We start from the raw sequence: 17,484 nt of genomic DNA on the forward strand, positions 1-17,484 counted from the left end.
TGAAGCATAACTTTTTCTGGGTTTGTGTAGGTTCATATCGAGCTCAACTGCGACCTCTGCATGTCATATATATCCCCTAAGACATTCATATGGTGATGTGCCGCTTTCATTATGAAAGCTTACATCCAAAGAAAGTTATTCTGCCCTCTGAACTTTGCTGCATTGTGTCTTTTTTGCATGCCCAAGACCTGTCTCCATGAGTAATCCAACAAAGGGGGGAGACCTTCAGCTGCATGTCGACCACGAAAAGTTTATAAGGGCCGAAAATGGAAAAATTTCTGGACCTCAAAGACAAGCTTGAAGACTACCTCAAGCAACTTTGTGTAAACTAAGCTTGTTATTAAGGTAATAGCTCCTGAATTGGCATGTGGTCGAGGTGTATCCAGAAGATCTTAAAGAGAGAAAAACTGGATCACAGAAGGAAGTGCTAAGAGAATAAATTTCTCATTCCATGAAGGCAAATTGTGCTGGTCTCTCTCTTTTTATTTCTGATCGTTTACATAGGGGCATGCCATGACTTCATCTTAGAAAACCTGCTAAAAATACATTCATGTGCATTTTTATTTTGAACCTGTGAAAATTCTGAGTGCATTAGGTTTGAGTAAATATGGTGCATACAAATGGGCAAAACAACTCGGCAGTTTACACAACAGGGTTAGAATCAACTAACAAAAAGAAGGCAAAATTGCCATGCCCGAATTATCCAACAAAGTAAGACTTGTGCTACAGAAGTTCATTACTTCAACACTATGTGCACTCTCCAGCAGATATGGAACATAAGACATCCCACACATATTTCCAAACTCGCTAAGATGCATGTGTGCTTGGCTCCAGAACTACGAAATTTGCCGTCTCTTAAAAAACCACAGAAGCAACATGCAAATCACCTCTGGCGTGAAAGGCAAGGAGAGAGTCGATGTGCTTCAGTGCTTGCAGGTGATATACCAAATGGATGCCAACCTGATGACAAACAGTATCTTCTAGGCCTTCCATTCCCGATTCATCCTGAATGATGTACAAATGGCATTAATGAAAGACAACTTTCATTACTGCAGGGTGCCATGCAGAACCGCATATTAAGATCAATCCACACTATTAGAAAAGGCACTTCGTAAACAGAGATATAAATACCTCATATTCATTTTAACAGGTAACCATTACACACACCACTAAATGTGATTCGGCCATAAGTACAGTACCATGACACCTGCAGTCTCTTAGCAAATTAAGGGGGAAATCTCCCCGCTTCTCGGCCAACCGGTTCTCTTTGCTTTCGGGGCCGTCGTATCTCGACACCCCTCGCTCTGCCTTTGTCAGGAAGCCCTTTCTCGTTGTGCTCAGCGGCCCTGTTTTTACTTGTAAAGGAACGTCAGTCTACTCCCACCTTACTCACTCTACTTTAATACTCTCTCCAGTCACTCTCTGCTCTTGAGTAGTCAACATGTGTATTTGTCGCCGAAGCTAAACCGAGCTTCCACCCCACTAATCAGCCAATAGCTGCCATTCCTGCTTACTGCGTAACTGGTGACAACATTGCAAAGGAAAGACCAAGCAATCATTGGCTGTTTTTGATACGAAACTGTGAATTTCCCACTGCATGCAGCACAATAATATTTGGCTAAGATGTTCATGGGAGCCTTGATGACAGAAGAACAATGTTTTCTAACTAGTATGTTCAAAAACTGTTGCAGGACCCCTTTCAAAGAGGCCTCAATACTGATTTCCCCAATAAAACTATGAAACCAAAGTTTTAATGATATCCGAAATGTTAATAAAATCAAACTTAGTTATGCATGTCCATACACTACTTGGTAAAACTGCAATGAATGACCGTTATTCAAGCATAATTGAAAACTCACTTGCAACAAAGCTCGGTGAAGGCAGTTGGTTGCCTCATGATCAGAAAGCAAAAACAGCATGCCAGGACTCGTTTTGAGGAGCTCTGCAAGCAGCTCACGTAGTGCTGATGTAATGCCAGTGTGTGTCGAGGACAAAGGAGATGATGCCAGCACACAAAGCATCTCCAACAGGTGACTAAAAAGAACAGAATATAACACCGTAATGAGACAAATATAAGCAAATCATTCTAGCTTCCTGCCTGTATGGAAGGACAAAAGGTGACACAAAGGTTTAACCATAATAATACATATTCAGTCCCAAAATTTTTCTCACCAGGAAATTGGTAGTTCGTGTCAGATTGCACAGAAACCTTGCTCAGTTACCGATTTATTCGACATCTCAAGAACTTTCGCGTACATCGAAATTTGCTTTTTTGCTAGTTGGGAAGAATGGTATGGCAACAGTTCTGTGGAAGCCCACAGGGTAAAGTTCATGAAAGGAAGAATTGTGATCCACGTGTTTGAAGCATGAAGCTACAAAGGAAATCCAATCATATTTCCCAGAAAGAAAGCTTTCCAGTAGACGAAAAATTCATTGTTGTCCAGGATTTGACAGTGGGGCCAACAGATAATAGTACCAATGGTGCTATTTCATAGAAGAATGGTACTGTAAGGAAGACACGCCTCTGTCTAACAGCATCACCAATGCACTGCTTCTTCTGCTACACTGCTGATTGCTAGTGTCTTCCTAGACAGTGCATCACGCTGCATGGCTGTTCCGACCTGCGGCATACTTGTTGGGTCACACCAACAACAAACCTCTCATGAACTGAAGGTTGCTGGATTGCTAACAACACAGACAAAACCTTATGGTTGGACAAAGTGTAAGAAATCACAGCTTAGAACAAGAAAGCACATTTGAAGTTTCTCATAGTTGCAGGTTACTCCATTTTTCAAGGTGCCAACAAAATTTCAGCCCCATCTGTGCAGAAGTAAAAGAGGAGTTTGTATCTTCACAAGGGCTGGTGGAAACTTGGGCTAAAGTCAAAGTGCCTACCCCCCCCCCCCCCTCTTTGAAGTGAATTTTCAACACGAGGAGAAGCCTAAGTGTCGTGTAGCTATGATTATTGCAAAGGTTGTTCCTTCATTCTTCCTCTCTCTCTCCTTTTTTTATGTGGTCAAGTAGTGACACGTAGTTTTTACAAGACAGGCAGCCTCGTGATTTGTAATAATTTTTTTGCCACCATTTTCAATACATGTTGTCCTCCATGGTCCCTTTGCAATTTATACATCGCTGGTGCATACATCTGCAGCTGTAAGTGACTTCGAAGTTTGGCACACCAAAACTATGGAAAGCAGCCACCTTCATGTAGCTGAGGAGCGCAGCTGCAACAGAAAACCAACAAAGTGTGAAAGTGGATCGTGCTGTAGGCTATCCAGGCCACCACAAGAGATCGATATCGACACAGTGTCTTCTCTTCCCCAATGCCGGAAATGCCCGTTAGCCAGTTCTGTTATCTTAAACGGGCAAAGCTTTGCAGTCCCACAATTAAATGCTGGTAAAAAATTGACTGAGAGAGAGGTTGAGAAGCTAGGCATTGTTTGTGGTATGTACACATCATATTTTTAAAAGAGTTTCAAGTTCGTGTGCAGGATGACAGCAAATGCAGCAAGGAGTGAAAAAGCATTAAAAAAAAGCTCCTATGTTCAGGCCATTAATGGAGTAAAAGCACACTATCTTTCCACTTTGCATTTTTAGCAATGCCCAAGTCTATGAAACTTATAGTTTTTGCATTACATTAGACGACGACAGTTTTACAGGTGGCCTAGGTTAAATGTTTTTTTTTAAATGGAGCTGTGAAAGCGCAATACGTGATATAGCTTTTCGTCATACTCCATACTTGCACTTACACCAAGACTTGTTTAATTTTCAATTCATGGTGTAGCTAGGTGTGAATTTTGTAATCGTGCATGTATAAAGGTTCTTATATTTAGAAAAAGCCCTGAAATATACACTACATTCTTGTACCTCAGTCCCCCCAAACTTGAGATACATGAAGGAAGCCTGAATATTCTTTGCATTTGATGTGAAACTTCATATTATTACCTAAAGAATGTATCTAATTTTTAGTATAATCAAACCACAGGTGAATAATTGGCATCTTGACCCATGTCATCCACTAAGCAGGCAGTATATCATCACACACCTTGCATTAACTACAAAATAAGGTAGCAGGGAGGACAATGCCCTCTGCTGTAAAATGCAATGTAACAATTCTTACCCTAGACATACTTATAGCATGAATTCAAAAGTGCAACCCTCTTCTAAGGTTTTAGGTTTTAGTTAAAAAAAATTAAGTCACACTTCTGCCAGAAAGGAAAGAACAGCTCTAAAAATGTTTGTAGATGTTTACCAGCCTTATATATTGCAGTAAGCATGTGCATACCAATTAAATTAACAAGCATGACGTCTACACACACGGCAATACATGAACACAGATCACTCAATGACTATGAACACTGCCTTTCAGAAAGTTGGTGTAATGAACAGCACAAACAGCAAGTGTTGCAAGTACACTGAGCTGCTTCTCGCCTTTTTTTTATATATATACTAGGGGTGTGCGAATATTCGAAATTTCGAATATTTTTCGAATAGTGTTTGCTATTCGATTCGATTCGCACTGAAATTTTACTATTCGAACTATTCGAACTTGCCAAAGACAAATGCAGTCAACGTCCGGTTGAAAGTGACCCCTTCAGATTTTCAATATGCTTCACGTCATCACACCCCCGTATTGCGGCAAAGCTGCCTTTCAAGCTCCGTTACGGTCGAACTTAGGCAAGAGACAGTCAACGTCTGCTTGGAAGTGGTCCCTAGATTTTCAATATGCTTCACCTCCTCACACCCCCGTATTGCGGCAAAGCTGCCTTTCAAGGTCAGTTACGGTCGAACTTAGCCAAGAGACAGTCAACGTCCGTTTGGAAGTGGTCCCTAGATTTTCAATATGCTTCACCTCCTTACACCCCCGTATTGCGGCAAAGCTGCCTTTCAAGGTCAGTTACGGTCGAACTTAGCCAAGAGACAACGTCTGTTTGGAAGTGGTCCCTAGATTTTCAATATGCTTCACCTCCTCACACCCCCGTATTGCGGCAAAGCTGCCTTTCAAGGTCAGTTACGGTCGAACAGCTAAGAGACAGTCAACGTCTGTTTGGAAGTGGTCCCTAGATTTTCAATATGCTTCACCTCCTCACACCCCCGTATTGCGGCAAAGCTGCCTTTCAAGGTCAGTTACGGTCGAATGTGGGTACGAGAGTAAACGTCCGTTTGGAAGTGGTCCCTAGATTTTCAATATGCTTCACCTTCTCACACCCCCGTATTGCGGCAAAGCTGCCTTTCAAGGTCAGTTACGGTCGAACTTGGCCAAGAGACGGTCAACGTTCGTTTGGAAGTGGTCCTTAGATTTTCAACATGCTTCACCTCATCACACCCCCGTATTGCGCAAAGCTGCCTTTCAAGCTCCACTACGGTCGCAAATGTATTAACTTGAGAAAACGCTGGTTCCAATATGGAGATGAAAGATGTGGCAGAGTTGGGGGCTCAATTAATGCTGTTTTGGACCTGACATATGGGCAGGAAGTCTGAAAAATCGGACGCCGAAGCTTTTTAGCATCCAAAATTTCAGATGTTCTTATATATCGACGTCTACGAGGCAGATTTGGAACTCCAGACTTGAAGGGAGCACACCCTTGTCCGCCACATCAGTTGGCCTTCCACAGCAGTTGAAAGAGGAGGAGAGGCTGAGGAAATGGCATCTCTGCCTATCACGTGTAAAGTGTTGTCGGCAACACTTTGGTTGCACCAAATCATGTACATAAATACAATTCGGCCTCTACATTGCCTACTCTTGATAAGAAAGACTACTATGAAATATGACCCCACCAGTGCTTCATCAACCGAGCGAAAAGAAACACTTTCAAGTTGCGATCTCACAAGAACATACTGAGAGATTCTCTGCAACTTTTTCTGTAATTTCACTTCGAATTATTCGAAAAATGTTTGAGAAATATTCGAAAATTATTCGAAATTATTCGATTCGATTCGCACTCAATCTTTATTATTCGAATTCGCTTCGCACCCAAAATTTTGCTATTCGCACAGCTCTAATATATACATAATGTAACCTGCAGCATTACATGCGCAGAGGTTCAGGGATGCCAGTGGAGACAGTCACACAAAGCGACCAATATAGGGTGTTCATGCCACCTTTTACAAACTTTGCCAGTGCCCGACTGCTTAAGACCGTATTGACTAGAGAAGGAGATGCACGCTTCACCTGCAACAACTGCTGCGCTCACCTCCCCGCTGCCTACCCCAGCCGCGTTCAATGTCTCGGCACTGCCGACCCAGGCATGAAGATAGCATCCACGAATGCTTTCTCTCGATTCAACAGCGTACTGCCGTGGGACACAATAGGATCTTATCGCACTAAGACTTCATATGATGAAAAATAATTGAACAGGGAATGTCACTGGAGCCAACCTTATGACAAGTAGATTTGTCTTGACCACACAAAGGCAAGTCCATTTGTCGAAACGTTGGCTCCAGTGACATTTCCTGTTCAACGATTTTTCATCACTTCATGCCTCCATCTTCCCCGAACTTTTCTTGTTTGCTCTTTATATGGAACATCATGGTGATGCTGGCAACAAGCTTTTGCTTGCAGTGTCCCTATTATTGTTATTGCAGTCATAATAATAGTAATAATAACACAACAATCACTGTAAAATGTTGCCATGCAGGAACAGTTTTTTCTGTTGGCCTTTTTACAGGGTACACGTTTTTCCAACAAAAGGCTACTATCAATGAAGCGCAATAATTAAAGTGCTACTACATCACTAACAGATTGCAGTTATACTTGTACAAAACTAGAAAGAGAAAGCCATCTTCCAAGGTGTAACTCACTTCTCTTTGAACATCTTGAAAAGTGCGGGATATGGGTCAAAAGGTGTCTGTGGTGCTTCAAAGCGGCTCTGTGCTGGCAAGTAGCGTAGTGGCTGTGCCTGCCCAGAATCCAAAGAAATGATATACAATCACTAACTGTTCAAACAGCAAAGACAGTTCAGGCTACCTATGCAAAACTATGACAAAAAGCAGCAATTAGCATCACTCAAGCATAGCTCACCCCTTCTGCCCCTTACCCCTGTTCCCCCTCCAACGCTCCCAAAGATAGGCTTTTCAGCGGCCGAATAGCCATTTGACCATTTGGCACAGAACAGGCAAGTCTCAAAAGAAAGCTATTTATTCTCGCTTTCTCAGATGAGACAAAAAGCCGATTTTGTGCACTATAAGAACTTTTGGCCACAGTGTGATTTGCAAAACCTTTCATATGCCACATGGTTTTGATGCTCACTGAAATAGTCAACAAATACAGCAGAGACAACTTTGTGCAAATCAATGCAGCATTCAAGATAATTATTAGGCTAGTTTCCTTAATTTTTAATATGTTGTATTTCCCTGTGCTCACCTCTACAATTTCACTTTCAACAAGTACTTGCACATCCACAATAGTGAGCAGAAGAATTAAAATACTGTATTATGTGCCACGTCCTGTAGGACATGCTCCACTGATACAAAATTACAGTGAAGACACCCAGAGGTTTCTTCACTTATAATGTGCAAAGTCTCTCCCGCATAACCGGGTAACGTGAAAGCTGTTTATTAATCCAATTATGAGATATGCTATTTTGGTTGTGCAAGGTCATTACTAATAGCAAACTATTAGCCAGTGGTTGCTAACCTTCCTGTCCTTCCCCCTCTTTTTCTTCCTCCTAGCCAGTGGTTGAGTACACGTGGCACCATCAACACCTACATTAAATTATCCAAAGCTGCTTTTTATACAACAGCCTCCTTGAGCAAGGCTAGCGCTACAGCAGTACAAGGAATAGAAATGCACCACAATCGACACAAATAGCAAGGCTAGACAGTGGCACAATATCCAAACCTTCACCAGGAAGAAATGCAACAAAAGAATGAAAAGTTCAAAACAGCAAACGGAGGACAGATGCCATCAGCTATATTCATAGCTATGAGCGCTTGGTTAGCCTCTTTAATATTATTGACAGTGCACTTAAAGGGGCATTGACACAAAAATTGTTGCCTCGCGTTTTTTTGCTGAAACGTCTTGCTTGGAGCCTGTTAGTCCTAACACGACACATCGCTGCTGCCGCGTGCGACAGATAATTGATTATAGGCTCTTCATTACCGACCAGTCTCAGTTTCGGTTTGAGAGAGCTCCAAAACGACAAGCTGCAGGTGCAACTATCACCACCTAGCGCGTGCAGTGCTCGACCACGTCAGCACACAGAACTGTGACGCACTTCCGCACGGTACGCATCAGAGGTCCGTTCGAACAAGAAACGGGACAGCAGTGTCACCAAACACAAAGCTTTCAACGCGTGCGCCGTGGCAACAGACTAGCGAGCAGCCGCCGCGTAGTAGTCCGCTGGAGCAAATGCAGCAAAAAAAAAAAGGCGGCTATGACGTCATCATAACTTGTCGTGTGGACTGCAGTGTGGTGACATGAGGGAAGTAGGGGGGGTCACCGTGGGTCACTTTTGAGGGGGCGGTGCTCGATCGCGCACGCAAACTTCAAAATTCATGTAAAATACCTTCCAAGTTATATTCTCTGTTGATATTTTGCAGATGATATAGCATGTTCATGGGAATCGATCCCGCAGGCTATCTCGGCCGCGAAATTTTGTGTCAGTACCCCTTTAAGATTTCGGTTTCAATCTTACTAGTGAAACAGCTTTTACGTTTCCTTGGTGTATGTTTGGTGCAATCTTTTGATAAAGTGTCATTCTGGAGCAGGATTGTGTAAATGAGTGCTCTGGGTACAATTTGGTACAATTTGGCCCAATTGGCACAGCTGTTCTCCCACACACATTCATTTGCACATTCATTGCCCTTCAAGAGATTCATTCAGGAATCGTTGCTGAGGCAGCGCCTACCATAGCAGAGTATATAGCTTAATAATATTAATTACAGTAACAAAAGGCAAAAGCCAGAACATTTCTACCCAATATCTAAAACCACTGGGCATCGACAGCTCTCACGTGCCAGGACTGGTGATTTCGGAAAGCTGCAATTTCTTGCCCCAAGAAGTACAAGCTTCATTGCTCTTTGACACTACCAGTCTTGTATTTTTTATACCAATTACTGTTCACATCTTACACATTTGCGGCTCAGTATGAACACATTATGCTGTTCCTGAACTGTCATGCTTCCCATCAATATATAAGCATTCCCAGAATACATTTGAAGCTCGATTTAACAAAGTGATAACCATGCTCAAATTATTTCGTTAAATTAGGAAGCTCGTAAAATCTAGAAAGAAATTTTTTCAGTCCTTCGAAATCTGCCATTGTAATGTAGTGACACCCAAAAGCTACTGCAGTATTGTGTTTGCCGCTAACTTATGCCTGCGAAAAGACCGTGAGGACCGCCTGGACATTGAGCCTCACATGTCCTGGCGATACAGGCCAGGTAGACAGTGAGATGAAGCTATGAAAGCCTGTTGATATGCAAAGAAGGGGAGAACGAATGCAGTGATTACAAGAGCAGGCCGAGCAAGAAGGTTGCAAGGAGACAGTTAATGCCATATTTCTCGCCAACCACGAAATAATAAAACCAACCACCGTAGTGTTCCTGTGGGACTCAGTGAGAGCATCTATGGGGACAATACACCACCGTCGTCCCTCGCACCATCCGGTATGTAAGAGCGATACCAATTGTTGAGTCCATTGTTCCATGCATGGGCGCGGCATGCAGCCTCGTCAAAGAAAAAATAGGGCCGTCACTAGGGCGGCTAGATGTTTTAACGTGATAGAGTTAGAGCGCATGCTCGAAAAAAAACCACATGTGTCAAAATTCGAGAGAAATCGCAGCAGCCTTTATTCATTTCAGGAAACACTGCATTAAATCGGATTTGGTGCCCAGTTGTTTTAATTAGTTTGAGTTAATGAACACACTGAACGAGAACCTGCCAGGGAATGGAAATTTCTTCGCTAGATCGGGAACTTTCTAAATTGGATTTCGTTAGATTGAGTTTTAACTGTATTCTAAAAGTAGCAAAAAAACAACATAGTGTTCTTCATGAAGAAGAGCAAATTGAATAACTAGATAAGTTTACAGTTTATTCAATTTGTGGTTTGAAAAATCTGAACAGTTCTACACTGCTTTAAAGGCCAAGTCCAACTGAATTTTATTTTGGCTTAATTGGTTATCAGTGGTGGTCCAGCCAGCTTTAGAATTGGAGCAATATTTGGAGCATAAAGAAAGGTGTTTTGGAGCATAGTCGGAACAGAAATAATTGTGTTTTGGAGCAGTTTTGGAGCAGGAAAAATGGTGTTTGGGATCACTTGGAGCAGTATAGCAGTAAGTGCGTAACTCTTTCTTGCAGATTATTATCAGTGTGTGAACAGGAGATCCTGCTCTAACGTAAACAATGAGGCAACGTGAACAATAGGATAACGGCCATTAATCAGGCACTAATCAGGCCATATGTTGGCTTCACTGCAATATGCAACATGTGAATTTTTGTGAAACATTAGTGACAAGGGCAAACATGGCATGTACAGTTTCTGCGAGCGACAGATGTAAAAACATTATTTCAAAGAAAACCTCACAGGAAAGCCTGCCTCCTAATCAATGGAAAATCTGCAAACAGCTTACATGCATAGTACACCTTGTCATCAGCTGAATTAAGTAAGGATAATGCTCCATTTGATTTGATAATTACTAACTTGTGCTTGGACGGGCACAGCAAGGTGCAGACAAGTACAATTGTAGCAAAATGGCGCAAATGGCAAAGCTGGACCACCACTGCATTATAAATGAATGCCTATTAATATACCACAAAGGGTGGTAATTATAACAGTTTTCTTGAAAAACCTAAGCAGATAATCCATGCATCTGGTAGTTGTCATGATGAAACATGTCTCAGCATGTTGCCTCCAAGGTTTTTTGGCACGCCACAGGCATCACCTTATCTCAGAGCTCATGCCAACGAGCCACATCAGAAAAGCAACAATGGCAGCATATCGTTTTCTCCATTTGCTACCAAAAATGGCTATGATTGCTACCTTTTCATTATGCTTCTCTTTTTGCAAGCAGGCTCCTCTGCGTCCACACTCTCTTAAACTGTGCTTGTTAAAGGAGTACTGACATGAATTTAAAAATTTTTCGGGTTGTTGCTCTAAATGAAAGCACGGGTGTCGAGAACCCTAAAAAGAGTGTCGTGGTGCCTGGGGATGCATTGCACATATTTTTAATACCGCTTCTTTCAACCAGCAGTTTCGGTTTCGGTTTCGAGAGGGTGGCTTCATAGTGACGTGTCAAGTCGGCCCGTGACGTCACGGGCAGACTACAACCCACGAAATATGCACCTGCTGTCCTTTGCTGTCAGTCGAACGTGGTTCATGATGAGTGAACTGTCGTCCAGTGCCTCCGACAGCGATTTCTGTGATTTAGGCTGCATGCAGAACCCAGATTTCGCAAACCAAGTGAGCTGACTTGAAACGTCATAGGGCTCTCCATGCGGTGAAGCTGCCTTGCATATGCTGGGAGATGAAAACTTTAAAATCAAATTTAAATATTTATGCGTGTTTCCCGGATGCGGTGTGGGGAGAGCGTTAGCACTACATGCCAAGGAAACCAAAAACGTCCATTTTGCTGCACTTCAAAATCGTGTCAGTACTACTTTAAGCTGTTTCACATTTTGTTGCAGGTAGCCTTTAAGAGACGTTCTAAATACCTAGGTAGTAATTTCTTCAGCTAGAGGCATTATTCATAATATTCAGAAATAATCATAAGTCAATGGCTACGTAAAGTAGCAATGACCACAATGCACTAACCATTTCCTTGCGAGCCTTGCGATAGCTTCGGCAGAGTAGGTCGAGTGATATGGCTGCTTTATCCAATTCCCCTGAACAGTCCTGCTGTGCACAGTAGTCTGCATCAAGCTTCAGGAGGGTATACTCCTCACCACTGTCATCCTTCTTTTTCACTTCACATAATTTAGTGCTTTCAGCAATCCTGTCGGAAAAGAAAAGCACCATAATTAATGCCACTATATTGCAAGATGCGTGTAATTAGAATTACTGACCATAACATGACATCACCTTAATTGGAACGCACAAAGCTACAATCAGCCACAAAAAAATGCAGTGACCAATTCCCCTCAGCAGGATTATGTATGCAAATGCCAACCGATTACCTCATTGGATTGACTCTCTCCTTACACCTTTGTGGGATCCTTCTCACCAAAGTAAGTGGTTGCAGCAAATCCATGGGAGATTAATTGCTTCTCCTACCATGGTGTACCTTCTTGACTCCAGCAAGCCTCCGTTACCAATTTCGGGTAGGGCTAGGCAGCAGGATGCCAAGTAGGTTCTTTGAGAGAAGAATGTAATAATCTGCTCCTAGTCTCTTTTAAAACTCATCTTTTTAATGAATGCAGCATTTGTGCTGTCAGCTGGCTTCTCTCTACAGAAGCAAGCTGGTCTAGGCTGCCGTATATAAAAGGTTTGTTGCCACTGAACCACAGCTGTGCCTTCTTTTGTGCCTATGTAATCTTTAAGGTAACTGTTCTTTGAAGTGTGCATGTCTAGAGAGCAGCAGCACTACACTTCTGTTAAAAGAACATCTCTATCCCTGACATGTCACAGACTATACATTAGTACACCACTGCTACAGGCAATGTTAACTCTAGACAATGGCATATATGCATAATGGCAACGGCATATAAAAATATGCACTTTTTTAGAATGAAGCACTGGCCTTAGGTGCTGCTACTTAACGTGAGTTCTAAAATGATATAAATGATGAAATGATATGTGTTTGAAATTGATGAATTTACTGCTGCTACAAGCAACAATTAGTTGAAACGCGGGAACCTTGAACATCTTCTGGCACTATTAAAAAAAATTTTCTTGTCACAAGTGAGAACAAAAATTGCTAAGGATTAAGGGGACACCTTCAGAAAAACAAAGGTAGGTGTAGGGAAGTTTGTGTAAAGGATGCTAGCTCGTAGATATCTTCTGCACACTCACAAATGATCAATACAGCCAAGGTTCAAGGTACCAACACCTTTTTGAATGAAAATAAACCAAATAGTTTCCAGTGATATGCTCACTGTATGTCCAGTCAACTGCCGATTTCTCGGACATGCTCGAAAATTCGGACGCTTTCGCGGCACTGTCACAAGCCCCATAGATGTCCATGTATAAAAACATCTGAAATTCCGAATGCTGAAACTCTTTGGCGTCCCAATTTTTCAGACTTTTTGCCCAAACTGCAGGTCCGAAACGGCATTAATTGAAGCCCCCACCTCTGCCATGTCTATTTAATAGAGCCTAGGCACGCACCAAATTGCCTGGTAACTGTACTGGCAGGCACTAAAGCTGTTTCGGACATGGCTGTGGCGATTTAACTGCTTGAGCAGAATAAAAAAGCATGAATCCGTTTTTTGAACTGCCCGATTTTTCAGACGATTTCGCGGTCCCTAGGGAGTCCGAAAAATTGGACGATGACTGTACACTATACTAGGCTGACTACTGCACACGTCAGTGATATGTGGTACCGTGTGACAACTTCCCATTGCAGCCGGTGGCATCTCCTGTGATCTGCTTTATGCCCTAAAGACAAGCTGAAGTTTACACAGCTTTTGAATTGTGTACATGAACCCCGTGCCATGCTCAATTATGCTTGTCTGGCTGCTGATGCACACCCTGGTCGCACCAGCGTAAAGCAATGCAACATATTTCACATACTACCTGCCTTCGACAAGATAATTTGTAAATGTTACGCATCAGCACACATATTCCTCCATCTACACAAAAGTTCATTAAAATAAAATTTTATGGTAGGTTGTGTTTCATATCAAATGACGGGACGAAGCTTATCTGTTGGTGTTTCTCTAAGCTTATCTCTTTATAAGGCAGACTATTAGAAAAAGCTTTTTTTAATGATGCAGAAACTGAAGAACATGCTATAAACTGTAGTTTAGGGAATTTTCATGCTGGTTACAAGGCATTTTCAAAGGTGCCTTGTAACCAGTAATGACTCAAGCTAAAATACTGAATTAATGACTAAATTTTTTCAAATGTAATTTTCATATTTACAACCTAAACTGCCGTGCAATATATAACCAATAGCACTTGAATTTAAAACCTGCTAATGTGTTACTGAGACACACACATCCAGAATGTGCATCACCGAGAGGTTTCAAATAAAATGTAATTATACGCTGTGCTCTAGAGTACCTATTGTTTTATATTTCAATTAATTAGTTGGCAGTTATCTACTACGGTAACAAAAAAAAGAAAAATTCTTATGTCGATATACCTTTAGACACAGGTAATATCATAATCTGACTTAAACCACACCATCATATAGTGCGAAAGAATGAAAAAAAAATAGCTTACTTGTCTACAGTCACGCGAAGTTTGCAGACAAGGTCATACAGGTGTAGCTTCTTCAGCAATGCTGTCAAAGCAACAGTTGCTCTTGTAGACTGAAAGGAACAAAAATGTGAAATATGGAGAACAAATATTTTTTAGTCTAATATGTGCTCAAGTACAAACATTCAGTACATACCTGCTTCAGAAAGAGCAGCTTGAGCAATATTTGATATCCAGTCATGGGCTCCACTCTCCTGCTCTGATAAAGCTCATCTAAGAGAGAATGAGATGCCATCAAAAAGCATGCAGCCTATCACTTGGTGAAATTTATAGGGTCAACAATGAGAGTGATCCTAATTTTTATTTATCGTGCTCGATCAGCTTGCCTATGTAAACAAGCTTGTCTAGTTTCTACTGATGCTGAAGCCTCTATACACTCTGTACAGTTGTGACGTCCCAACAGAAGCTGGCTGGTCCGCGGGCGTGGTAGAGTGTTTACTTCCAATTTCTTAAACCGACACCTCGACAAACGAATTACCCCCCCCCCCCCTCCAACCCCCGTGAAATACCCCACACCTCCACCAGAATGTTACTCTGTTTATTGGGCATTAGCAGTCAGCCCAGTCATACAAGGTCCAGCGCAGGGCAGTCCAGGTTAAATGCAAGTTACAGCAGCAAGACATTTTGCCGTCTTCCTTCTCAGTAGCCAAGCAACAGTGATGGTGCTTGAGCTATTTTCATTACAACAGCGATTATTAAGAGCATTTGCAGAGGAGATAGCCAAAATGTAAAGGATCAGATTACCAATCAAGATCTGCAAAAGTCAGTTTACAATCAACTGTATGTGTTTGCGTGAGTGAGAACTTTACACAGCAAAAAGAATTTCTTATAATAAGTTGTACATATGCTGTAAAAATGTCGAACACAACCCGCTGTGGGAAGAAAGTAAAGTTGTACTTTCAAGTAGTACGCAGTACTTTATCTCAGCCAAACCAAAAAAAAAAAAAAAAATCGTTAATCAAAGCAATGCGCATTAGTAACGATTTAGCCATTGCTGAAGCAACTTTATACGTAGGAGCAGAAAGCTAGACAACCTGTTGCAAGCTTTTGTGCCTACACTGTTGCTCTTATTTCTTAAGATTAAATGGCGAGGTCAACCAAACTACAAATTTTCCATTGTTTGATTGGCAATGTGCTAGGAACACTGGATGTTAGATCTAAAAATTAACTCCTGTTTACATTTTACTGCTTGAGAGTGCCTAATGCAGTAAAATAGACAATTCTGACTAGAGAAGAAAGTTCAGCCTTCATTTCATATGGTGCATTGTGTTGCTTCTGAAAGAGTAGACAGCAAACTTTAACAGCTAGTCGGAAAGCCATCAATCAAATTGATCTATTTACTAGGACATGGTACAGAGAGTCAATGGCACTAATGATAAATACTTTCAAGTGGCAGAAGCGCGAAGACCTTTTTCCAGAGCCATCTCGTCCACATTTTCGTCATGCAACTCATGGATAGACAGCAACAAAGATTGTGACGTGTAATGCTCCTCCACAGCTGTCAGTTCATCAACCAATGCACATTCCTTCATTACCATCATGCAACTACTGACACCCATAACCATCAACTTCTGCACGTAAATAAATTGCCGCTTACTCTCTACTGAACTGCATTTAAACATTTTTCTTTACGCACTCTCTCTCTCTCTCTCTCTCTCTCTCTCTCTCTCTATATATATATATATATATATATATATATATATATATATATATATATATATATATATATATATATATATATATATAGCCACACCAAACCCCATACCTTCAGGCGCATGGGTGGGCACACACTTGACTCTTGGCACGCTTCTACAAGATAACACGCTGAACAAAGACACACGTGCTGTGTGTTTACATCTGGCGTGCGTGACCATATTCCCCTTTCATCCCAAAGTGTATGGATCTCCCCTTTTAGCGCAGTAATCGTGTTCTTGCCTTTGTCACTTGTTTGTTTGTTTGTTTTTTTCGTTCCAGTTCCCGAACCGCACACGTAGTCGTTTCTTTGGCCCTCTCTATTTGCCGTTTATTTCTTGTTTGTTTGTGTGTTCTGACCCCACCTCTTGTCACGTTATAACAAATTGCGACACTGTGTGTGTCAGTAGGTATGTCTCTTGCCCCCCCCCCCCCTCTCTTTTTTTGCTGCTGTTGTTCTGGCCCCTCCCATTGTCCCGTTCCAACAAATCGCGAAGGTGTGTGCATCTGTGTAAGTATTGCAGGAATCTGTACTTAAACCCGAACGCAATGTAATAATGTCATCTTTGATAAAGGCCGGTCCCCAGCCCTTATCAAGTCAGGCCCCCGCCTTTTCGGGAAAATGAAAACTCTCCGTTTATGGGCCAAACGTTGTAATCATTGGTCAACAGATCTTTGCACCTGTAAATGCATAAGGTCTTTTGTGGTACAGTGTGGCTGACACCATGCTGCAAGTTTAGGGGTGCAGTTAACTTTTACGCGAGAAGTGAGAATGGTGCTCTACACTCTAATTGCCCAATGATGTATTTTGTGCCTGCCAGCAACATTTTCATGCAAAAGGGTGCACACAAATGATTGATTCCCTCCAGTCCAATGCTTAACAATCTTTCATTTGTTATAGTGGGACCAGGTACACTGTCAATTTTTATGAAAGGGAACACGTGAGCTCGTGGCCTGCACGCTCCGGCGGCTACTTGCAGCGCCTTCAAGCGGGAGCGAGAACAACCACAGCCTCTGTTCGCGTCATCTAGTGGCGAGAAAAACAACCAGTGATGTGTGATATGCGACCGGCTGCAAGATTGCAACCACCTCCCCCTTCAAGGCGATTAAGCAAGAGACCGGGCCAGCGGCGTGTCGTCTGCTGCTTGTGAATAGACCTCTACCAGCCTACGTCACTCACGCCTCATGACGTCAGGTCACGTGACCTCTAGGTGCACATGCAACGGCGGGTGGTTGGCAAAACACTCCCGCAGCCGGCTCAGCGTGGTACAGTCGCACGGTGTTTGGCGCACGTTTCTTTTTTCTTTTGAACCTTTTCCTTAATCTTTCGGTTCCAAGATTATTTGTGGTATGTGTCAAAGAACATATAAATGTGTCGTGGACTGCGTGACGAAAAATTTGCCACGCTGCTGGCTGTTTAACTTGGAGAAGT

The 17,484-nt window shown here is 42.2% G+C and overlaps 1 protein-coding gene across 4 annotated transcripts in view; it reads right to left on the reverse strand.

The window, feature by feature from the left end:
* Nucleotides 1–17,484, reverse strand: part of LOC119403119 (protein virilizer homolog) — a 288,697-nt gene that overhangs the window by 140,146 nt on the left and 131,067 nt on the right. For all 4 annotated transcript variants that reach the window (XM_049418016.1, XM_049418020.1, XM_049418012.1 and 1 more), the window contains 6 exons: nt 14,497–14,573; nt 14,325–14,413; nt 11,754–11,934; nt 6,802–6,899; nt 1,860–2,034; nt 888–1,005 (listed from right to left, as the gene is read on the reverse strand). In XM_049418016.1, the coding sequence (XP_049273973.1) occupies nt 888–1,005; nt 1,860–2,034; nt 6,802–6,899; nt 11,754–11,934; nt 14,325–14,413; nt 14,497–14,573 (738 nt within the window). The remainder of the gene's footprint in view (nt 1–887; nt 1,006–1,859; nt 2,035–6,801; nt 6,900–11,753; nt 11,935–14,324; nt 14,414–14,496; nt 14,574–17,484) is intronic.

Source organism: Rhipicephalus sanguineus, chromosome 1 (assembly GCF_013339695.2).
Source record: "Rhipicephalus sanguineus isolate Rsan-2018 chromosome 1, BIME_Rsan_1.4, whole genome shotgun sequence".
NCBI lineage: Eukaryota > Metazoa > Arthropoda > Arachnida > Ixodida > Ixodidae > Rhipicephalus > Rhipicephalus sanguineus.